This window comes from Dromaius novaehollandiae, chromosome 1 (genome assembly GCF_036370855.1).
Source record: "Dromaius novaehollandiae isolate bDroNov1 chromosome 1, bDroNov1.hap1, whole genome shotgun sequence".
Classification (NCBI taxonomy): domain Eukaryota; kingdom Metazoa; phylum Chordata; class Aves; order Casuariiformes; family Dromaiidae; genus Dromaius; species Dromaius novaehollandiae.
The window spans coordinates 63,318,233-63,343,537 of NC_088098.1; the positions used below are offsets into that span (position 1 = coordinate 63,318,233).

General features: G+C 42.3%; 1 protein-coding gene across 2 annotated transcripts in view; it reads left to right on the top strand.

Annotated features, from left to right (window-relative positions):
* Positions 1-25,305, top strand: part of DENND5B (DENN domain containing 5B) — a 120,629-nt gene that overhangs the window by 79,613 nt on the left and 15,711 nt on the right. For both annotated transcript variants that reach the window (XM_064514604.1, XM_064514605.1), the window contains 7 exons: positions 456-687; positions 2,836-2,986; positions 13,232-13,325; positions 16,637-16,768; positions 17,590-17,742; positions 18,197-18,278; positions 19,804-19,885. In XM_064514604.1, coding sequence (XP_064370674.1) covers positions 456-687; positions 2,836-2,986; positions 13,232-13,325; positions 16,637-16,768; positions 17,590-17,742; positions 18,197-18,278; positions 19,804-19,885 — 926 coding nt within the window. The remainder of the gene's footprint in view (positions 1-455; positions 688-2,835; positions 2,987-13,231; positions 13,326-16,636; positions 16,769-17,589; positions 17,743-18,196; positions 18,279-19,803; positions 19,886-25,305) is intronic.

The following is a 25,305-nucleotide window of genomic DNA, read 5'->3' on the forward strand; positions in this document are numbered from 1 at the left end:
AGAGCAGTAGCTGAAAAGCATTGTATACTCTGATATCTTAATAAGTGATTCAGTCCCAACCAAGGACCAGCAGACTAGAGGTCTCAAGAGGACACACATGGTGGTGGTCTGCCACAGCTCCTACGCAGTTGCCTTCCTATGCATAGTAGCTGCTATGCTTCTCTGAAAATGCTGGCAGTACATGAACTGCTTCGTATATCCGTATTCCCTTTACTGTAGTTGTCACAAAACCCTCCCCTGACTGCTTATTTCTCACCCCCATGACTGAAGAGATGACCCGTGAGCCAAACGCCCTTGTAGTTGGCTCCTGCCATCCCCACGAGAGGTGCTTTTGTGGTGGGGAAGCCTCGTCCAAGCCTTGCTGATAGCTGCTGCGTCTGTTTTCTCCCATAGGAAGGCTTTTCATGTTGAAGTAAAGAGGGAATGTGGCACTAATTAAATCTTCTGTGTTTCAGGCTTCCTTCCTTTCGGACCAACCCGAGCCTTACCTCCCATTCCTCTCTCACTTCATTGAAACACAGATGTTTGCAACCTTCATAGATAATAAGATAATCTCTCAGTGGGAAGAGAAGGACCCTTTTCTGCGAGTTTTTGACTCCCGAATTGAGAAAATAAGGCTATATAATGTAAGGGCCCCTGCACTGCGGACATCCAACTACCAGAAATGCAGCACTTTAAAAGAAGCAGGTATGTTCAGCTGGACTAATAAAATATTCAGAAGTACAATGTCAGCCACAAAGAAATATAGTTTCTCAGACATCTGAAAGTTGCAGCCAGTGAGGAGGTCCTAGAGTTACCTGGTAAGTACTTAGCAGTGTCCTTATTTTCCCTAGGTAAAATCTTCAGTATTCTTTTAAATGCTAAAAACAGAGGGAGCTTTTGCCCTTCCATTTGAACTCTCCTAGGTTGATGCCTTTAATGAAAATAAACCAAACCACGGAGCTGCTCGCTGATACTTGCTCTTTCTCATTTCACACAACTCCTATTATCATTGCAATGGGAGCTTTCCTTCGCTGTAGTTGTTGGGCCAGCGCCACATAGAGGAGCTGAGTCCCTGTGTCTAGTTTGCTGACCTTGTTTTTTCCTTCCCATAAAAAGAACTTTTTTTGACCAGCACTGTTTGGCCAGAGCAGTGGGGGATGCCACAGACAATCCTGTATGGGATCTTTAGTAGCTCCAGCAATAGAAGTTAACTGTTAATATACTATATGATATGTAGTGAAGATCTAGATTTTTTCAGTATAGTCACAGGGCACATTTTCAAATGATAGCTGAGTTTCTTATCATTGAAATATTTATTTTGTTTCCAAGTAATACAGTGGAATTATAGTCTTAAATTTGGGTCACATATTAATGAATTGAGGCAAATGCATTTCTTTCGGGTTTTTTTTTTTTTAATCCTTCAGAACATTTTGCTTATTACAAATGTAGCAGAAACATGAAAAAATCTTATCTGATAATTTTTTTCTATTAAAAACAATTCTAATTTGCAGGTCGACTGTTTATGCAACGCCTAGTTTCAGTAGACATTGTGGCACCAGAACCTCATATTCTGTATTGTGAGAAGCAGCAAACTGATAGTAATGCCTACTTTCCTTCACATTTACCAGTCACACATACGTGAACCGAGCACTGATCCAGCACTTGTTTGTTTAACCTGCTATTTCTGGAACCCTTCAAACTTTCTCTCTGCATACTACCCAGGCCTTTTTAGCTTCCTCCAAAAGAAAGCAATACAAAGCTGCTGCGTTTCTAATGATAATATATGTAGATCTTGACAGTTTCTTTCCCATCACAGTTCTATAAAAATAGGTCATTGGCTCTAAGTTGTTCTTAACAAATGGAAAATGAATTATCTTCTATGTTTTGCATATTTATTCATTACCTGTGACAGGCTGAAAGAATGAGCCTGTCTGTTAATGGATGGGCTATAAAAAGTGGAATAATCAAGTCCTTAATTAAATGCTGATTCCACCATACACCTACTTTCCCCACTTGTTCACAGCATATCTGCCTCGGTGTTAAGAGGCTGACAGATTTGTTTTCGGTCAGCTAGAGATTTGAGATGAAATCCTCATGTCACTGAAGTAAATGACTAAACTCCATTAATCTCAGTGGAGTGGAGTCTCTGTCCCTGTCAGCCCTCAGGGCTTCCCAGCTTCTGTGCGTCTTCAGCACCTCTCTTGCCCTTCAAGCAAGTTACCTACAGTTAGCTATGACTTTCCAAGTTCTATCTAAGAAGGTTTTCCCTTCAGAATGAGCTGTCCAGGAATAGCGTATCCAATTGCAGGGGGAGGATCTCATAGTTGCAAGGTGTTTGCAGAATTCAGGTTTTGCTCCCTGTGCGTCTGTCCCATGGAAGCGTATCTCAGGCAAAGCGAGGTGCCCACCCCTCGCAGAGAGCTGCTCCTGTCGCAACTGGCCTAAGAAGTCTCAGTTTTGCAGAAAGAGCATTAAAGCCAACCACTTAATTGCAGGGAAAGATTGCACAGCTCTTTAAAAATATTTGTATCCATCTTCTCAAAAAAAAATAAATAAAATAAAAAAGGGTTGTCTTTCAGCAATGCATCTTGTCACCATTAAGCTCCCTTGAATACCTGCTTGTTGAACTGCTAACTTGTTTGTCCCAATACTAATTGCGTTCAGTAAAGAAACTAAAAATGAAATAACAGTGCAGATGTTTCCTCACTTTTGTAAGTGACAGATTTCAGGCACTAAAATGAGTATTTAACTTCTTAGCTTTCAGGGATCAGAGCATGACTACTTTTGTTCTTGTAGTGCATGTCTTCTGGTAGCTCACTAATGCAGTTGTTCACCTGTGAATATAACTTGCAGCCCAATCCATTGAGCAGCGGCTGATGAAGATTGATCACACGGCCATCCACCCACATTTACTTGATATGAAGATTGGTCAAGGGAAATATGAACAAGGGTTTTTCCCAAAGTTGCAATCAGATGTCTTGGCAACTGGACCTACCAATAACAAGTAAGCACAGTTTTTATTTTCTGGACTTGAAAGTAAGTTTTTCTTATGAAAAAGCCACATCAATGGACAACAATCCTAATTTTTTATGTTTTATGACCTGTCTAATTAAGCAGCAACTTTTTCCATTTCTGCTTCGTAAGAGCTGTGACTTTGAAGTTATAGCCATAGTTTGGGCAATGCTAGAAATTGTTAGCTCTGGTTTTGAGAAGATTCCTCAGTAATATTTTCTGTGCATTTTAGTAGTGAGTACTGTGTCTTCTCATGCATATGTTAAGTTTTACCATTGCCATAACAAATTTAAAATTAATTTCTTCCTTATTAGCCACTGAATAGAATAATTTGGAAACTCAAGCAGAAATTCAGATTTTGAAGGAAATCCTGGTGTTGAAGCAATCATCCTGTAGAATGAAATTAATGTTCATTCTGTTTCTGTTTTTTAACTGTTATTACATGCCCCAAAGATTTTTATAATGCTCTTTCAGTTTCCAGATTAGAATAACCTAGAAGAATAACTCAATAAGGTTGGGTAGAGTATGTGGTTTTGTATTTGGGGGTTGTTCTTTTGAATCTGATAAAGTCCTTAGTGTGTTTTGGTATGACAGTATACCTATACCTCTGAAATCAAAATATCGTTACGTTACTACTGACCTAATTCAAAATGACAATCTGTAGCAACTAATGTACATTAGAAAGTAAGTAGTGAAAGTCACCTTCCCTCTTTCCCTCCAAGCCCAGGTAAGAGATTTTTTCCTCCTCAAAAAATGGGAGATTTGTTGTCAATGATTACTTCATGAAATCACTACCTTGGGCCCCAACTTCCAGCATCAGTGACATGTCTGAGTGGAGTACAGATAAACCTCAGAGCTCCAAAAGCCATAGTTGTCTACGTTTTGAAAGCTAGGTCTTGTTTCAGAAAGCAGCCTGCACACATGCTCTTCAGAGCTCCTCGGAGAGGTGCTGTGAAGGCCCACACAACCTATTTATACATCTTCTCAGCCCCCCAGTGCTAGCAAGTCCCATTCTAAGAACCTGTTATGCATAAGACTTGCAAATGATAACATTCAGTGCTTAAGGATACCCTATTTTTAAAGAATTGCAGTTAGTTTTTGAGCTGATACTCACAAAAATGGAAGGAGGAACGCATATTTCAGAGATCCTTTGTTTGCAGTTGTCTTGCAAAATCAGACCAAAACTGAAAGTTTACAGATAATGCTCTCTTGAGAAACAGGGGGTTTCTTCGACTTCTGGGAGGTTGTGTTTAGCAGTCTGCCCCTTTTCCTCATGGCGAGCTTTAGTTTTACAGTCTCGTTAACAGTATGAGCATGGCCGCCTGCTCAAAGTTACTTACATGTTTTGGCTACATTACAAAATCCTAGTGGATCTGCGAATAAACATTATATTCAATACAGGTGTCTTTGTGCCTTTGAGCTGCTTCCTTTAGATTTGGAACTATTCTAAAATGTGGCTTTAACTCCTTGAGTGCTAGTTTTGATTTAGATAGCTTGTTGTGGTCTTCAAATTGCAGCGTGTTTCAATTTGTAAAAAACAAAATCCCATTACTTACCACAAAGTGATGTCAACGTGACAAATGTCTGGAATTCCTCCAGTTGTATATTGCCAAAAAGGTTTGTAATTGGAAAATCTCAAGACCATCTGTTTACATCTTTTTGCTTCCTGGCATTTTATGTGAGCAGCTGAGAAGACTCTTTCTCTCTCATTTCAGACATGTAATTCTGCTGAATTTACACCCACGTTATAAAATAGATAGCCTTTTCATGCTCTCTGCAAATACAGCATAATTCTTTTGACCACAAAATCAACTGAGCTACAGCCTTCCACTAAGTTGAATTTCTCAGTATATGCTTCTCGGCTGTATGCTATACTTGCAAACAGGACTGAGCCTTTGCGTATGGGGCCAGGGGAAGAGAACAGAACATCTCAGCTGCGTTCCCAGGCACTTCAGATATACCTGCTGTGTGCATTCATGAGGTTAATGGAAAGGATATTAATATAGTTTAATATGTTGATCAGAATTATTTTTGCAAACTTCAGTTTATGTAGCAAATTTTGCCCTGAATGTTTTTTTTTTTTCCGGGGGGAAAAAAATAAAATCATTTCCTTGCTCCACTCAGGTTTTGTTGTGGTGGTAGCACAGTAGCAAATAAACCAATTCAAAGCTATTTTAATGAAAACCTGTCCTTGCTGGACAGCAATCAGATTTTTACGGCTTCCCTTTCGGGAGAAATAAACTAACAAATCTGTATCTAGAGCTCATAAGGTTACTCAGCTGTTGCCTTCCTGTATCCATGCAGAACACTGGAGGTGCTTCTCCCACGGTTACTAGGCTGTAACATGTATAGCATTAATATCTAGGTCAGGAATGTAATGCAAAGAACAACTTTTAATGCAAAGAACACACAACTTTTTAGTTGTGTTTAGTTCTAAGCCCAGTCTGTGATTTTGGGAAACTGTAGCTTAGAGGACTGTAGCAGGCAGAAATTCGGTTTGGAGGAGAAGGTACCCGCTCCTTGCTTGCAGGGCATGGGGAGCAGAGATGGGGGCAGGAGAAGGGTTGGCAGTCAGGCTGGATCACCTCCATCTAAGCACAGCTGGCAGCAAATGTTGATCACATTACTGCATATAACTGCTAAAACACTGAAGTGTGTCGTGCAGGTGATGATGAGTTTCACCCGTCAGCCGCAGCTGTGCGTGGCTTTGCCTTGCTCCTGTCACTCTGCTGCCTCCTCCCAGCCCAAGACGCCCTTTCAGAGCATGGCCAAAGGGTCGACCTGGGCTCCTCCCATCTTAGCAAGCAGTGCAGTTCCTGCTTTAACACTGAGCTGCTTGGTCACATGTGGGTCACGAGTGTAGCTTTCTAAAATTTGCTCCTATTTTGGCCAATTCATTCAGGTTGCAAGTGCATGCTTGGTGTCATTTGGGCGTTTCTTTACCTCCTCCCTTGTGGTGGTCAGGAAATGTTGACACGTTCAGCTAGCAAAAACTTTACTGAAACTAACTTTAAACTTAGCTTTACTGGAAGAAAAAAAGAGGGGGAGAGTGGGAAGAAAAGCAAAGAAAAACAAACCAACCAACCCAAACCCACCAAAACCCATTGAACTGGAGAATAGGCTCCCAGATATGCATTTTACCTGATCATCTTTTTGATCAAAACTGCCAGAGCATGGAAAGACTTTATGTATAGAATACATAGACCTGAACTTAAGCAAAAGATGATAACTATCCAAATTTTTCTATAATTATTTTAGCAGCTCTTGGTTACAAGGCAAACCTAGAATATGGGAATGCGCAGTTTTAAATTATCTTGAAGCCTTGTCTACACATGGACATGTGCTTGTTTAGCTATAGATATATTAATATTAAATAGGAGATGGCCAGTTCCCACCCCAGAAAATTTCTCCTCAAAGTTTAAAACAAGATCCAAAAATGGATACAAAGGTGTTGCAGGGGGTAACAGTGAAGCTCTCAGGCAGCATAATAGGGCTTGCATGGGGTTTAGACTTTTTGCATGTTGATGCCTTATTGCCATTGAAAGGAGAAGGGGGCACCTGGGGTGACTGGTAATCGGGTAATGGGAAGAGCCTGCAGGCTGGCTGCGACACCTGGCAGCTACGGCTATGATTTCTAGCACTGTCGCTCCAGTGGACAATGTTTTAATTGGCTTTTTGAGTCCAATGAGAGAAAAGAGCAACCCTGCCCAGCTGACAGCAATTAAAAGCCCTCCCAAATTCTTCTGTATCGGGTAGTAATGCCTCACTGGCAGGACATGCTCTGCGCTCACCTCTGTTGATGTGTCCCTGCTTCAGGGGCCTGAGGACGATGCTGTCTCTCCTACCTGCCAGGGAAAAACCTTCTGAATGTGCAAGCCACTGGTTCCTCCAGGTCCAAAATGGCCCATCCAGCTTATTCTAATCTTGTAAGACAGCAGCTTCCACAGAAGTCTAGCTGCAAGTCGCTTCGGCATTTTGTCGGTCCATCCGGAATAGGGCAGCGGTTTCCTGAGTCCCGCTTGTGTTTTTCAAACAGCAGCCCCGCAGTGTGGCCTCCTCGTGCTTCCCTCTCCCTTCCTTCCCTGCAGGCCTTTCCTACTGGGCTTTTAAAAACCCTGACGGGGACGGGGACGGGGACGTTGCGAGCTGATACATTTGCGATGATTCAGGCAAGGAATCTGAATGACAAAAAGCAAAGCTACATAAGCACTTCATGGTTTCTGATGAGCTAATTGTTGAATTATGGTGAATATGCTTACAGTGCAAAATTTAAACAGCTAAACAAGCTGTGTTTTGAATCTAATTGATTACCTTGTAACTTAATTTGTACTAAGAAGCTTGATAAATGAGATTAAATACTGCAGAGGAAAACACTGATTGCACACATCAAGCATGGGAATATATTAGCATTTTGGCAATTTGTAATGAATGCCTGCAGAGAACAACCAAACTGACATTTCTTTCATTGATTTCTTCTGGGTTTTTTTGAGGGAAGGTTTTGCTTTATTCCACACTTACTGGGCGGCTTAAATTATCTTTTTTTTTCCCCCCCCTCTCTCCCCTTCTCTGTGTTTAGCTCTGTTTTTCACTCTCCCCTCTCCACCTTCTTTATCTACACTTTGCTTTCCTCCTTGCTTCCTTTCCTGACCAAAGCATTTCCTCTTTCCACCCTGGCCACTTCTCTTTTCCGACTCCTCTCGCTTGCGTTCTGGCTCCTGTGAACTTTGTGCTTTTGCCCATCCTGTGCCCCACGTTCCCTGCAGTAATCCTCAAACAGGGTGTGCAGACCAAATCTTTGAGCGTAGACCGCTCTGGACGTGGCCGCCTAGCCTCAGGGTTTAGCTAAGTGTTGTTCTTACCCATAAAGCCCGTTGCAGAAATATTATTTGCTGCTTTCTCCAGGTATTTGTTCCTGTGCTCTGTTTTGCTGTCCTCACCGCTGTGTCAGTAGACGTATTTGCAAAATCATGCTATTAGGAATGTACAAAACTGGTTCATTTTTGTGGCCCAGTTCATGGCACGGCTCCGCAGACTTGTGTGAGTGCTGTCCTGAGGCCTCTGTCCCCTCCCACCGCGAACTGTGAACTGCCCAGGGTTTATATAGCTGGTGTTCTGGTTCTAATTTTTAGACAGAGCTACTGCTTGCTTATTCACTAACATTGACATGGCTAATCTTTTTTAAAGAAAATATCATCTGTGAGGTGCAAATCAAAGGATGCAAAGCGATATCCTTTTTTTGAATACCATGATGGAATTCATTCTGGTTTCAGCTAAACTAATTTTTGTATTCCTTTGGGAAATGATCCGTATGTCTCGTATTGAGTGATTCATATTAAATGTGCTTTTTTCCAATTCCTCCCTTGTTGGGTACTGTTTTAAGGCTGGCCGACTTTAATATTTTAAAATTTCTTTTAATCAAGCCAAGTAACTGCGCTTTCACGTAATATAGAAGAGCATCTCTGCATTGCATCTGAATGAGTCAGAAATGAGTCAGCAATGAGCCATCCTCACAAAATAGTGATCTTATTTAAACTTTGCAGATAGTAGAAACTCACCTTTTGTTTGAGTATGAGAATCTGAAACAAGGGGTTACTATACATTAATTTAAGCTAATATGGCAAACCATTGACAGGTGCAACGAAAAGACTAACTGTTGCTCTCCACATATACTCTCCTTTTCAAGAATAAAATTTGCCTGACTTTGATACTATGTGCCTAAAAATGGTTTCTGAAGTAGGAACTATGAACTCAAGTAACCTCGAATTTGAAGTGAATCTTTTACATACTGATCCTTTGCTTAACTCTGGTGCAAGGTGGTCAAAGAGTATTTTACTCCTTTCAAGTTAAATGATTAAAAAAGGTCTATACAGAATTAAAATTCACAGAAAAAAAAATGTATTTTGAATCCTTACCATGCCCCTTTATTTTATTTAGTATGCCTCTCTCACCGCTCAGGAGTGCGTAACAGCGTTACAGTCACAAGGGAGCGTGTGATCTAAATGCCACTGGGGGCAGCAGTTCCCCGGGGCTGAGGGGTGACGCTGGCAGACTGCGATCACTGTTCCTTGTGGAGGATGGTGACTGCGAGTGCCACCCTTTTAGGTCATTCTTTTCCAAATAATTTGTCAAGCTGGCCTGTCAGTGCAAGATGGCTCTCTGCAAGACGTTTTGCTCTCTTTTTTTTTTTTTAATCCACCCTATCTGCAGTTTTAGAAGCTTTCCTGTTGAACCCTACAACAAAGAAGAACAAGGCGTATTACTCTCTGTTTCAAACTTCATCTTCCCCGTCCCGGCGTATTGTGTGCAGGACAGACATATAGTGCAGAGCCCTGCCCTGGCAGCCCGGCAGTGACCAGCAAGTGCTGGTCTTGGATCTGATCCTCGTTCGCATTCGTTCTGTCCAACGTGGATTTGACTTTGGAGTCATTACAGAGTCCTGTGCAAACTGGTTCTGAGCCTGAGCAGATTAGATGTGTGGTTTGTACATTTAATGCGTGCAGCTGCGGGCGCGCTATAGGGGTTTTCTTGTGAAGGTGCAGCACATCTGTGCGCTAATTCAGGGGTATAAAAACTCAGTTAGGTGACTGCTGACCAATAACTTATAGTACAGCACTGTTGGCTGGAAAAGATCACGCTTGCTTATGCGATCTCTGGTGGAAGTATACAGGTAAAAGGTGTATTGTCGTATTTGCAGACCAAAATAGCAGTTTGCCTCAGCAGATGATCTATGTGAGGAGGTTCAGGTTCTGTGCCATGGACAGGTATGTTTGTCGCCCTCTCCCTCTGTCTTTGCTATCAATATATTCATGATTTTCAAGTGATTTTCATGGTGATGGTAATATTAGTTAAATCAGTCTGTGACTGAAGTTGTCTTTTAAATGTGCGTCTCTTAAATTCTTGTCCTCTAGCAGCATGTGGCATGTATTGCGATGTATATCCTGCCCTTTACACCCATGTCAGGTTTGGTTAGACATCGTTTCTGTCTGGCACCATGGAGCTTTAAACAAGACAGATGACGAGAAGGGGGAATATCTATCTATCTATCTATCTATCTATATATATATATGTGTGTGTGTGTGTCTATATATATATATATATATATATATATATATATGTATGTATGTATGTATGTGTATATATATATACACAAACGCGCATGCTTGCAGTACGGCATGTCCAGTCCTTGGTATGAGGCCACTGTCTCACTGGATTGACTTGTGACAGCCCAGCTTTGATACTGACTTTTTTACCATTTTTATTACAGAAGTTAGACATTGCAGGAGAAGTGTCGTCTTTCACAAAGGAGTGTTATTCCCCCACCCTCTGCAAACCTAGGCCAAGGCTTGTAGAGTTTAATTCAGCATTAAACAATACTGAATTCACTGTGCACCCTACAGTCTTCAGGCAACATCTGGGCTGGGGGCAGCGTGTCGCTCAGCTCCTCCATGCTGGGCTGTGGTGGCTGGTCCTCCACAGCAGCAGCGGGGCAGCCGGATGCGTCCCCCACACAGCTCTGCAGCATCCCTTGCTGGAGGCATGGGCAGCCAGGAGGTTTATTTGGAAAGCCCAAGAATAAGGACTCAAGGCAAGGCCAGATCTGCCTGTGCAAGCACAGCTTTCCTCTCCTTTTTAGCAGCACGAGGGCAGAGGTGTGACATTTGCCCCGTAAGGAGCAGGCTTATGGGAAGGGGCTCCAGTGTCAGGCACCCGAATGGGACGCCAGAAATGCAAGGCGAGATGGTGCAGCTGGTGGGAAGGGCATTGCTCCTCGTATTTAAGGCTAGCAATAAACCCTCTCTGAGTCACTGGGAGCAAACAAAAGGAGAGGAAGAGTAATTTAAAATCTAATCTCTGCTGATGAGGGGGGGAGGGAATGGTTATTGTAATGTTTAAACATTATTTCAGGAAAATTCTATATGGCCCAGAAAAGAAAAGGCTTAGAAAGATTTAGCTGCTTAATCCTGCTTGCGTGCTGTTAGAGCTTCAGCAGGCCTCCCGGCAAGATTCAATGTGCCAGCCGAAGGCACTGACCTCGCCGGCTCCCGGGAGCTGCCCTTCCCTGGTGGAGCCAGTGGGGAAGAGGGAGTGCACAGCTCCCTTCATGGGTAATTGCTCTGACTAACGAACAACAATCTTTTTTTTCTTCCCCCATAAACAGCCAATAATCTTCACTTTTGTATGCCAAAAATGTTCGAACAGTCTTAATTAATAATCCGGGGCTTGATCTGTGTACTTTCCCAAGCAGAGTACAGGGCTGGAATTACCTCTAATGATGGTGCCTGACTTGTAATTATTCTGTGGGCTGTCTTCTGCCTTCACCTTCAGTGAGACATGTTCCCTCAAAGCAAGCCAGCAGCAATTCTTAAATCTTCCAGTAACTGCAAAAAGGCAGGTGGAAAAGAATCAAACCTGGGTCTAGAATTCAGAATATATGATATAAATGGGAGCAGAAAAAAATGGCATAGATCATATAAAATCAATAAATTTAATTTCCAATGTATTATCAGCATTCTATTATGTGATGTGTATGCATTATAATTTGCAATAAGTAGAAGATATCTAGAGACAGGTAGCTAAAGTTATTTTTACTTCCACTACTCTTTATTTGAGCTCTTTGAGGAGGCAGTTTTTTTCTGCTACACTTCTACTTGCTGAGATTCTCAAAATGTAACACACACCACACACACACACACCACACACACACACACACCACACACACTCTCTCTCTCTCTCTCTCTCTCTCTCTCTCTCTCTCTCTCTCTCTCTCTCTCTCTCTCTCTCTCTCTCTCTCTCTCTCTCTCTCTCTTTTACTTCATCTCATCAGGCATTAGCTGTTGTTTTTGAAAAATGTGGTGACTTACTAAAGTCACGGGCTGCATATTTTAAGAACTTCTGGTGAGGTGCAAAGACGCTTATGTGGGTAATGTAATCCTCAGAGAAGGTACAAATGTCTGCTCCTTGGACACCTATAGATCTCTTTCATTTAGTTACTAAGAGACTTGAGGTTGCATTGCTTTAAAAAAAAAAAAAAAGGCAAAATTTCCTGTGCTATGGGATGAGGAAGTGCTGAACCATAATTACCTGCAGACCAGATGCCCGTCTCTTGCATTGTGCTTGTTTTCTTGATGCTATTTGAAGGCTGGGAAGGGACTGCAACCATAGAAACTTTAGATCCTGTGTTTCAGGCCTTTTGACCCAGTCAGTTAGCCAAAATGCGGTCTGTGGTTCCCTCTCACAGGCAGAGCCTTGTTCGCGTGCACTGCCTGACACCGGAGTACCATGCCAGGCAGGCTTTATGTTCTTGTCTGCTTTGGGTTTGCTGCTCAAGCTGTGAGTGCAGGAGAAAGGCATGAGTGACTTAATGTAGCAGCTAAAAAGCTATACACTTTTGTTTTTTTATTATTTATGATTTTTTTCACTATATTGAAAAAATTGTTTATAAGCACAACCACAGTAAGTGATATCACTTCAAAGATGTAGCCTATGTGGGCATTAAGATGCTTATTTTTAAGGCTTTGTGGATTGCTTTATACAATGTTTTTTCAGCTTTCTTCTGTAAATAATGTATTAATTTATTCTCTGCACCAGTTGAACTTTTTGGTTTCAAGGGTTTGATGGAATTTTATATTATCAGAAATCGTACAATCACTTGAGACTGCATATTCTTTGGGACAGAGTTGTCTTGTGCTGTGTTTTGTGCATACCTGGCATGAAGGAGCTTGGACACTTGGGAGCTTTAAGGTTGCTCCATTTCATGTCAGTTTACTAAGTGGCTACTTTCAAGTAATAGTTAAAGATGAGAAAAATTGAACTGGACATAAATGAAGATGTAGCAAAAATGCAATTTTTCTGTGCTATTTAGAAACCTGATGAGGAGAGGAGAAAAAAAAATAGGTAAGGTAAGGTGAAGATCAGCGACATGATTAATCCCAGGAATCTTAATATTGTTTATGTCCTTTAGACATAGGTTTACCTATATTGTAGTACTTACTATCGCAGTGGCAGAGTTCTCAGGGGTAATTCCAACTATAGAAGTACCAAGAAAACCTCACAAAAGAGAGAAAAAAGGTTGTTACTCAACGTCCATCATCATATTTTGTTTGTTCATGCAGACGCTATTTTTTAGCAAACTTTAGCAAATGCAGGAAATAAAGGCATTGCTGGCTGAATAAATAAAATGATTTACCTAGTAGCATTTTCCCGCTCACGCGTGGCTCGTTTCTCGCTCTCTTGCCAGCCGCTGGGCCAGCCGCAGCACCACGGCGCAGCGGAGGAAAGACCGCCTGCGGCAGCACTCGGAGCACATCGGGCTGGACAACGACCTGAGGGAGGTAGGTGGCAGCACCGCAGGCGGCGCCGGCTCTTACCCGGGAGCCTGCGTTAGACAAACGACACTTTAAAACTTCCAGAAATTTTGTTGCTGCTGGAAGGTTTCCGTGGGTTTCGGTAGCCATTTAAACGCTGTGCGTCGCGGATGCTTGTATATGCCATACAGCTTCACCACACACGAAGTAAATAAAATAGCTGTGTTACGCTAATAAAAGAGCCCCTTTGCCATCAGGAAAATGGCATATTTGCTGCTTTAGATCCCAGTCCTGAAACTGCATGAAGAGAGCTGAGCCCTGGCCCCCACATAGCCCCACATATGGCCCCTCCGCAGCGTGAAGGTCTTGGAAAAGTCAGGTAGCTGAATACACCTCAGCTGTTTAGAGGCGAATGAGGCAGGACTCCCCCTTTTTTTAAGGGTGGCTTTAATGTAGGTTACTGACATAGGTAAGCCTGTTTGAAAGGTTAAGACTTTGGGGCCCTTTTGTGCCTAAAGCTTGGAGACTCCCACACATCCTGTAAGTGTCAGTCACGTACATGCATTTCTTTCCTATCTTTTCAGTTTCTTGTCCTTCATTAAGTATTTTCTGCCAAATTTTTCCATTGATGTCCATGTGCTTCTTTTGTACGTCACTAGCAAAAGTGCAATGTTCATGCTGTTTTGTGGTAAATCTTGCTGAATAATTTTGACCAATGTCATCGTTTTCAGCTAAGAAAAGCTTGAACGCGTAAGCGTGATCTTGAATCACAGCTTCAGGCGATGTCGCGCGGACACGCAGCAAAACAGCCTTTGCAAATGTCTGTTTTTATTTTTGTTAACGTGACATTGCAAGTGTATCTTAAACTTTTGCCTTGTGTGTGTTTCAGCAGAGCCTTTGCGATGCCTTGTCATGTATTTACTTTCTTCTTTCGGGCTGTGGATCATATGCATGCTTCTTTTGCTTTGTCTCCTCTTTCTTCCTGGCTATTCGGCCATTGGGGTCTCTGCCCCCTCTTAGCCTTCGGAGGAGCTTTTGCTTCGCCAGAACTCAATGGCCTTCTGGGAGTGGGATCAGGGGCCGCCCCCTCCTGCACGGCCTCCCAAAAAATCCTTCTCTGAGTGCTGCCTGGTATGTTTTGGTTTCTCTTGTCGAAAGCTGCTTTTGAGGTGTTGCTAGCGTAGGGACCCGCTGCCTTCGGTGCAGCGCGAGCCTCTCCCCTGCCCGTAGCACGCGAGCACATCCCTGTAGAGATTGGAAGTGTGGTTATAATCGGAAAAGTAACGGGAAATCAGCTCTTGGGCGTCTGCACCAGCTCCCCGGCAAATGGGACAGTTCTGAGACTGACAGATGAGAATTTTGTTTTGTTTCCTTTTTCCCCGTATTGGGGCAATTCAGCCTAGGATGCCAAATCCTGAAAGCATGACTTTCTGACTGCTCGAGGTTGTAGTGTGCAGATACTGGTGAATGGGCAGATGACATTCAGCTGGTTTTGCCATACCACATTCGTTCTTCTGTTGAACTTTTAAGAGTTAACTATATTCGTTTTTTTCGTATAATAACAAGGCATACAATGAATAAAGTAAGGTTATCAATTTTTTGCACTCTTCAGACTATAACCGCACTTTGCATTTTCTTTATCCCTTCCTTTTAAAAAGAAATATTAGATTTCCTAATTAGTTGCTCCTAGTATTACTTTTTCCACTGTTTTTATTGCTAATTTGTGCACTAAGTTAGATGAAAGTCACTTGCGAGGTTACTTACTGAACAACACGCTTTCATCAGCTTTTTTTTATTTCTGTATACAGTAGCTTTCAACTATTTTTAAGTCCTTCCAGTATCAGTGAAGTTGTAATTACTTCATTGAGCACTTACTGACTAGTTGAACACAGTTTTCCATGTTGGAATCCTACCTGTTGAACTGATGTTAAGTTGCTCCTGTCCAAATTTTGTAACCAAAAAAGCCAAATGACTCCGAACATCTCTACAGCCCTATTAGCAAAAAATTGTGAATAATTGCAGTTAACTTCAGCGTATTTGGGTTTTACTTTTGCTAAATATATGATTTTCTCCCCAAACAGAAAGTTCTAAGAAGGCTGCAGGCGCAGTGTGCTCCGTCACTGCGCGCTGCTCCTCCCTCAGAAAACCCACCTCAACAGCAGCACTAAGTGCCAGGGTGTCCGATCCATTCCTCTTGGGGAGAGCGGTACTTGCCCCATAATGTCCCTCAAAAGAGGCAGCATTAATTGGATAAAAGCACACTGGCAAAATCACAGGGTTTGCATGAAAACAGAGAATTCCAGCATCCAAATATGAGCACTGTGGTTTTTTGATGTCTGTTTTATTCAGCAACATTATATTTAGTCTTTTTAACAAAAACTTTATGAATAATGTTTGCGCAACTTTTTGATAACCTTCACATTTGCACACCTAAAAGTGGCCAACATGTTAGCTTTGCTGAGCATGTAGACCATCCCTTACTGATGTTAGGGGTAGCTGACACTTGCTGAAGGGTTTGGGTTTTTTGCTTAACCCCCCCCCCCCCCCCCCCCAGAAAAAAAAAGAAATAAAAAAGTAGTAGTGGTACAGGAAGGCTTAAAAGGCTTTGGTTAGAGTTTGGTTCTTTTTTAAACACCATGGCCATTGGTTTTTGACCATATTTCTCAATTTTTCATACTTCTAATTTTTTATACTACTCATTTTTGTCCAAAAAAATCAACTACCACCTTCCAGTAAAAACATGAGTGATCCTACATATCAGTTTTGTTTAAAACAAGCTTCACTTGTGATTAAGAGTTGAGATAAAGACAAATCCTTTTTTTCCCACATAAACTATGCAGGTGAAGTTCCATTGAAAGGTAATGCTTGAAATCTTCCTCCTTCACTAGGTGTAGTTCTGCTTTTTTGTATTTCTTTAAAAAGGATTTTTCCATTCCTGTACGGTCTGGTCAACAATTAGACAAATGGCTTTTAGTTCTTTTTTTTTTTTGCTAGTGAAAATCAAGTAACAATGGAAAGACACTTTAATTGGTGTTTTGACTTTTATGCTGAATGAAGGTATCACGCTTTTATGCACTTCTTTTGGCTAACTTTGTGCTAGTGGTTAACAGCACAGTTCACTAGCTGACAGTTTTGGTACCACACAGGAAAATATCTTGCTTTTCTGCTGTCATAGAAGAGTATTCCACTTCTCTGACACTTAAGCATCAAATAAATCACAATATTGTTCCTGGATTAACAGCAGCTCATTCCTTTTTGCTAGCATTTGCTTGCCTAGGATTAGGATGAGGAGAATCCCTGTGACTTGTAATATCTAAAATAATTCTCTTTATTTTTAGAAATACATGCAGGAGGCGAGGAGTTTAGGAAAAAATCTAAGGCAACCCAAACTCTCAGACCTCTCTCCAGCTGTGATTGCGCAGACCAACTGCAAATTCGTGGAAGGGTTACTGAAGGAATGTCGCATGAAGGTACCTTCTCCCCCTCCCCGCTGTGTGCTCTCTCGTCACTTAAGCTGAACGTAAATAGCTGCTGCAGACTGTGTCCTGAAACTCCTTCACAGCTGGAGCAGCGATGGTCTGTTGGTATCCCGCACTGTTACAGAGTAGATACTGCTTTGTGTTATAACTTCCAACCGCTAGAAAATAAAAAAATATATACTGTTATTCTTCTGTTTGTGCAGTCGAAGTTGATGGAAAGAATAAAAAGGCAGAAAGGAGAATCAACACAGTCAGACATCTCAGGGAGGATTCCTTTAATTGTTCATGTTTAAATGTAGCCTAAACATTCTGGGCTCAAGACCCTCTGACAAAAAGGAAGTGTTCAGCACGTGCGATGGTTGTGCATGTTGTTAATGCAAAGCAAATGAAGTATCACCATTCTTACTGTTTTTAAGAAGTTTTGGGAGCCATGAAAACATAATTTCTATGTGTCTTTATATCAGTTGCAGCTGGTGAAATACTGTATTACCTGTGTTTTAAAGTTTAATAGCTGTAACCTAAGCACGGTGACACTGGGTGAGACTAAAAATGCATCTAGCTCGGTATTCTATCTTTGATACAGGTCAGTAACAGATAAAGTTATGGGAATAGGACATTATGGAGTATTAATACAAACCTTTTAAAAAATTTTTCTTTTTAATGTACAATCTCTGTAGAAAGATTTTTCTCTAGCCAGACCATTAGAGATAATCTCTAGATCACCTTCCCTAAGTATGTATAAGTAAATTCAATATATAAGTTCTGCTCTTTGTGGGATGACACCCTTAGAAACCCTTTGGGATTTTTTTTAGACTAAACGCATGTTGGTAGAGAAGATGGGCCACGAAGCAGTGGAGCTTGGACATGGAGAAGCCAACATAACAGGTCTGGAGGAAAATACGTTAATTGCTAGTCTCTGTGATCTGCTAGAAAGAATCTGGAGCCATGGTCTGCAGGTCAAGCAGGTTGGTAGTTTGAAACATATATTTGAAATGTATATATAATACTCTTTAGCAAATACTGAATGCCATTTGTACCTTTTAAGCTGCTACTCAGTGGAGTAATTTCAATATAACGTGAGAGGTATTTCTGGGCTCAGAGAACCTGGTTCATATCATGAGAGTTTTTTGGAGAGGCACCTCACAATGTTGGCAGATACGTTCTTGGTTTCTTCTCTTTCGGAAGGGAGACCTGGGGAGAGGACTGAAAGAAACAAGGCAAGCAGCATGACTGCAAGCTCAGTGGGTCTGTCTTCCCTCTTCTGTAGGTCTCCTGGTCCGAGAGAAAAGGAATGACTCTCGTCACCCAACTTCTGGCCCACAGAAATGCCAGGCCATCCCATTATCTTGCCTTGTTCATTGGGCTTTCTTTTTCCTGATTTATTTAAACCTACTTACTACATACATATTCAATTTTCAGGGGAAATCAGCTTTGTGGTCCCATTTACTTCAATACCAGGAGAGAGAAGAGAAGCAAGAGAAGCATAGTGCGGAGTCCCCAGGTGGGTACTTGGCAATTCCCTCTGTATGAGATCCCATTACACTGAATGAACTTGGGTCTGGTAGGAACAGTGCAACCATGTAAAATCCATGCAGTACTTTCAATGTATGTGTTTGCTGATGTCCCATTTAAATTTTGAGACCTTTCATAATCATTATGAAGTTGCCTGGACATCATTGGAGGCAAATGAACGTACTTATTATTCCTGTCTGTTCACTGCCTTTCTTCCCTTTTAACTCGCGCTAAGCATTAAGTGAGGTGTGAGAAGCAGTGCTTCTGCAGATTATTTCTGGAATAGATTAAGTCTGGAGCCGTGGCTGAGACAGCTGATATTTTTTTCTTTCAGTGACTACATGTCTCAAAACCCTGTGTGAATAAATCCATCTTCAATAAACCTCTGTACTGGTGGACAGTACAGTTCAGAAGTTGTGTAATTAATCTCTATCCATGGATCCTAGGCTCTCAGTTTTGCTTTTGTTTGGCCTTTTACAGTCACTAAATTACCTCCTTGTTGTGAGAGAGGTTGGTTTTCTGATGACCTTGAGATCTCCCTGCCCAGTGGCTGCAGCTGCTGAACATTGCAGTAAAATTCTCTGAACTTAGCGGGTCATCTTCCAAGGACTGTGCCTCCTCCAAGTAGCAGCAAATCCAACTGGGTACTTCTCATTAATGATACTGAACTCCTCATAGCAATAGTTATTTAGTTACAGAGTGCCTTTTGGATTAGGCATTTCACAAAAAAGTTAAAAACTGAAGAATGTGTTCAGTGCATGAGTGGGCCCATCCTGGCCCTCACTAATTGGCTAATCGAGAACAGCCATTTGGAAGGGGACTGAATGTCAACATTCAGCTTTCTTCAGAATCCTTCAAATCCTGCTTATGGGAACATGTATGATCAGTCCTAAAAAATACATCTGTGGATAAACTAGTCTCACTTATTAAAAGCCCTTTAATAAGCTTCAATGAGAATTGCACTGAGCAATCTGACTGGCATACACAAATTCTGGAGAGCAAAATGTGTCACCACAAAGCACTTTGATCCCAATACTGAAGGACAGAAATGCTTGACATTCTTAGCATCTGATATGCTGCTACAGCTTCTTTAAGTTTATCATGCCCTTCTCAGCTGTTTTCATGAGATTTAGTAAAACTCTTCACTATATATCATGAGATTAGAAAATCTCATGAGATTTTCATGAGAACATGAGATTTAGTAAAACTCTTCACTATATATCTATATCTGTCTATATATATATATTTGAATGTAGTGCACCCACAAAAAAGGAAGCTTTTAAATCTCCAGTTTCAGGAAGCTTTTAAATCTCCAGTTTCAGTGCTGGATTAAGGAAAGAATAATCAGGTAACATCATTTTGTCAGTGTCCATGTTTCCAGGATAGTATTAATGGTAATGCACAGAAACACTGCAGTTCTCAGTGACTTAAGATTTTAGCCTTTATGTAAAACAAATGCATTGTAGACCATTAGTATAATTTCATATTAACTTCATATATTTTCTCCAATACAGTTGCTGTTGGAACAGAAAGAAGAAAGTCTGATACAGGAATTACTCTGCCTACTTTGAGGGTTTCCTTGATACAAGATATGAGGTACATAATTTGATTCCTAAAGCATTAATTATTGTTTTAATTGGGTAGCATACGGTAAAGATCCTCACAAGCTTTGGATTTACGAAGACAAAGTACAATTAAAACATCCTCAGTGTTGCATTCAAATCTACAGAGTGTTACCTTTTTATTTTACAAAACTTCTCATGTATTTACTTGATTTATTTTAGCTAAAAGACAAGGAAAAATGCACTGTTTTTCTTGGTTCTGTTTTTGTTTACCCCAGGGAGTTTCCTCTAGTGATAAAGCTAACTTCTACAGATAATGCTTTAGCAGATATGTTGAATTACTTGATACCCTCTGAGTGTGTTTCTTCTTGTTTGCTTTTATTTGAGCAAACAAGTATAGTTGATAGACAAAGCAAAGGACATACAAATCTGCTAGCAATGTCTGAGCAATATTCTTCTTTTCAGTTAGTATTCCATGAGAAATAGTAACGACTGTGCAAATTTATAAATGTAAATAAACCTTGAAAAATAGAGAAAAAATAGAAAAAATAGAAAACAATTTGTGGGTTCGAGTGAATTATTATTCCTGAATTTTGTGCTTAACAGTTTCAGTTTAGGAATGAAATGCAAAAAAAATGCTAAAAAACATACCCACTTTGTTTTTAAGCCCCAGCATAATAGTTACTGGATCATCAGTTTATTGCACAGTTAATAGCATATATTACAGGATCAGCTGAAGGCTGTTAATACTAATGGCACCCATCTTTCAATCTGTCTTGCTGCAAGAGAAACCTAAGCCGCCTGATCGTCGGGGTGTAGCCGTGAACAGGGCGGGTGGGAAATGGCCCAAGCTCTCTGTACCGCACACTGAACTCGATGTGCAACAGCGGCTGCTGCTGTGGGTGGGCAGCTGGCAACCTTTGCTCTAAGCAGGTTTCACTGCTGAGCTAAAAAGGAAAACCTTTGTGGTAAGGACCGAGATTCACTGGTCATCTCTTGGGTCAGGAGGAGCACATTACTTGGCCTTTGGACAGAAGGAAACTCTGATTTTCCTTTAATTGGTGTAGAAATACTGGATGCTTTTCAAAGCCAGTGCTCCCTGGCTTCTCTGCTGTCAAACGTTTTAGTATTTGAGGGAATTTAAAGTTGAATTATGAAGTACATAAAGTGCTCTGTAGGGGACCACAGTCTAGCTTTGGAAAGCATTTTATGTAGTTTTGTTTGGAAACCTGGCTGACTGAAGAGTAAGAAGGGTGGGGGGCTGATGCGACGGTACCAGACAGTTGTCCTTGAGGGCATCTCCTCGATCAAGCTGCCGCCAGATCCAGCCACCGTTTTGATACTTCGCTTGCCATGGCTAAGCATTTCAGCAGGGCCAAAGTGCCACAGAAGCAAGGGGAGGAATAACACAATACTGCTCATCTGTGAAGAGCTGCTAGCAATTTAATGTGAAAGGGAATATGAGCATCCTTCCTCGTAATGCCACTTCCCTCTTCCATGTAAAAATAAGGCACAATTAAGAAATTAATTGTAGTTAGCTCACAAAACATTGATAACAATGATGTGATTTAACCATGTGCATAATTACCAATTTTTTCAGATGTGAGAGCACACAGATTAGTCAGACTTTCCAGAAAGAAAATGACTTTTCTTCCCACCTATAGTGTGTAACTAATTTGTTTTATGTAATGTAGTTCAAGCATCTCGCACTCTGTTTTTAAAGAATATGACATGCCATGTAGGGCTAAAATGAGGCAAAAAGGAGGAGGGAATAGGAGGAAGAATATGTGCAGCGTAATTAGGAATATAGTGTCAAGAGGTCATTTAGAACGTGTGTCTGTCATCTCAGTCTCTCTTGGGGGATATGGCAGCTATTTATTTAACTCTAGCCCGTGAAGCTGACAGGTCTGTAGAGGGCCAGTTAGGGGAAAGGCTGCAGAAGGATTTGGAGCCAAAGCTTGCGTGCCCTGCAGAGGGAGGGAGGCAATTCCTGGCGCGGGAGGATGTGCATGCCCATGGGGGCAGGCATGCCTTTGGGCTTCCAAGCAGTTGCAAGAAAGTCCTCTACAAATTTGAACTCTGTTGCTTGAATCACAAGTCTGAGTCCGCTACTTTTCAGGGGGGAAAAGTACAGAGGCAGAACACTACCTTTGTAGCATCTCATGTATTTGTGACTGTACACAAGCATGTCTGGTCATATCAAATCTCAGACAGATGGTGAGTTGAATCTGTCATATGTAATCCCATTGCATACTTTCTCCTGCTTGGAAGGAATGCTGTTTAATGTTTGCTTGCACACACAGATATATGCAGAAGTTAGAGGGATGGGTAAGAGTTAAATTGCTGGGGTTGTGGTGCTAACTGAACTAATGGCTAAAGGACTAAGCATTGCCTTAAGCATGGCTTGGTTTTTGTGGCCCATGCAAGGTTGCATAAACAAGTTAAAACGCAGGGCTGAATCACAGTCATGCTCCAAATGCGTGATGAGCCTATGCTATATGTAATGCTGTATGTCCTCAGTCTCCCTCACAAAAGCACGCGTCTTAGATGTGGAAAACGTTTGAGATGTTTATTTTGGTTCTTGCGCAGACAGTCTCTGCACAAGTGTGGCTGGAGGTATGCCCTCGCTCTCCTTGGCGTGGATCTGCCGCCGCTCTTCCGGCTTCGGCGGGCTCCTGCTGCAGCCTGTTTGGGTCCTGGCCTCCCCTCGGGGCAGATGTCCGCGTGCCCAGCCGCGCCAGCAGCACGTGTGCAACGCGCGGGAGCCCCTGCTCCAGCTGGGCCCGGGTTTCACGTCCTCCCTCTCCAGGCAAGCCTGTGCTTGCTGCGCTGGCTCTCACTCCCATCGGCAGGTCTCCAGTAACAAGCCGCAGAGGTCCCATGCCTCCCCTCCCGCCCAGCAAACGGTGCAAGTCGTCCTGGCTCCCCGCTTGCAGTGGGCACAGCAGGCGCACACTGGGGCGCTGCGGCTCCCTGTCTCCTTTACTGGCCCCGCTTTATCTCGCCAACTGCGTCACTGGGCTGAACACCGAAGCATGTGATGGCAGCAGGGCAGAGCAGGCTGGCCTCGGGGGCTGGCCGTCGGGTCGAGCGTCTGTACCACGGGGCGCTCTCCCCAGCTCCGCCGCTGCTGCAGCATCGGTAGCTGCTGTTGCCATCAGTACCTTTTTGGCAGGGCTATGGACAGATTTTTCCTGCAGCTGCATTGCTGCCCACAGAAGTGCTACTTAACCTGTTGCAGTGGGAAGAAGCTGGGTTATCAGAGACCTGCTGCCTCTGCGCTACAAGCTAATAAGGCCTTTGCCTGCGCTTGGAACAGGGGGCACGGTGATACCAAGCAGTGGTAACCTCCTCTGTCAGCACAGCTATTTGCAAAGGGCATGCCTCGCCATACCCCAGGCTTACATTTGACAGGGAAAATAGATTTTTCTTTATTACTAATGGGATTAAAAGCTAGTCCCAACCTAGGGAGTTGCATGGAAATTGCTGCTCCGTGCTCTGACAAAGAGAGTTTGCTGTGCGGTGGAGAGCATACAGTGCTTACACATAGGTCACTGATAAAAATAGAGCTGTTTTGACTCTCACAACTGAGAATGAAATAAATCTGAGTTCCTGAATGTTCTGTTAAGCTGCCTTCGCTGACACCGAGACCGATTACTGAATCTTTGTAACGTTTTTGTCAAGCTGGATGGTTGCAGAGCCTTATCTTTCCCAAATGCACAATTTATGTAAATGTGGTCTGAACCAGAAACAAGTAATGAAGACATACGGAGCACACATGGAATAAGGCTTGGGTCCACCTCTATTTGAATCTCCTCACAGGAAAATAACACAGTCTACTTGCTTTTTATATTAGATGTAATTTAGGGCAAGCACTGCAGGGAGGGGGGAGATCCTATGCTTTGATCTTCCCATCTCAAAGCCTTTAAATGTCTGAAGAGAGTGCCTCAGCATGATGTGGTTGAGTAAAGTGCACATCCTATTTCCCAAGGACCTCTGATCACATGCCCAGTTGTCTGTGCTGGAAGGTCTAATGCTCGCTCTTGTGCTCTGGGCTAAGAAGGATGTTGCTTCACAAAGTGTTTTCCTGTGCCAGCAGCAAGGATCCATGCAGTGATTCAGCCAGTAGGCATCGCTGCTAAAGAGGGGCATCACTGCTGAACTTGCTTATAAAGGGCAAGGACTTGCATGTGTGGGTGTAACGTGCCCTTCTGGTGCCCTTTTTGCGGTTCACTGAGAAATAGTGCTTCTCGTCTGTTCCATCGGAGAGCCATCTGTGCATCATGTTACAAAAGAGGAAGAAAGTTTCTTTTTAAAAACTTTTTTTTTTCTTTAAGGGAGTTTCAGCTAACCTGGCTTTTGCCACTGGCAAGCTACCATTGCTCCTATCGATTGTTTATTCCTGATGGCAATGCAGATATGTACCTACAGCACAGAGCAGCATGATACAAACCTCTCGGCTAGTATTGCAAAGGCACACCAATATTTGCAGAATTGGAGTAGATGAGCCTGGGCAGAGAACAGTGCTGGGTGCTGCTGAGCTGCTTCTGGTATCCACCTCATTTATTCAGAGCTGGCATGTATTCCTGGACAGTGCTACGTCGTACGTTGTACATCTGCCTTTAAGGCCATAGTCCTGTTATGTTAGAAGCTCTGTAAACAAGAGAGAGTATTTTTCCCAAATAATGCAGAATCTAAATAAAACACAAAGCACGTGCTTGGGTGTAACACACAGATGGGAAAAAGCACGAGACAGTGAGACTATACTAGTCAACGTAAAAAGCATCAGTCACAGCACGACTTTGTTGGATTTTCTTTGGAGTAAACATAGCCAGATGTCCTAACATTCTTCGGTGTACAGAGGGCCTTAAAGGATGATGTAGGAGTTGGAAGAAAATGGCAACAAAGATCAGAGTTTTCTCTCTCAGCTGATGAGACTTTAAGCCTGCTACAGAGGTTTAGTGCTAAATTGCCTGTGCGCTTAACATGCAAACTGAGTAAAAATTAAGAAATTGCAGCCCTTTCTTTCCACTGCTGGAAACAGTTACTCATTTTTCTTGCTATTTATTTAACTAAGTAGGGGGTTTTTGGAAGCAGCGTCAATCTGCCATGGCAGTTTTCTTCCTCCTCTAAAGCTCCTTGTGCTCGAGGACTAGAGCTTCTGGCATTCTCCAGCCTGAAATATGGGAAGTTTTTAAAAAGATAGGCAAAACCAAAGAAAGCCCCTATGAAATAGTTCTGCTTTTCTGCAAACCAAGCGTGTGGAGCTTGTGGGCTGCTCAGTGTTAGATAATCCCTTATGTGAGGATCTGTTACATCCCTGAAAAGGGGGGAGATCTTGCTGTAAGTGTATTCCTTGGATAAAGGGGCTAGTATTTTAAGGCAGTCTGCACTATTTCTGCTGGAAGGACTTTGTTTAGACTCCCAGATCTGTCTGATGCAGGGTGGCTAGGA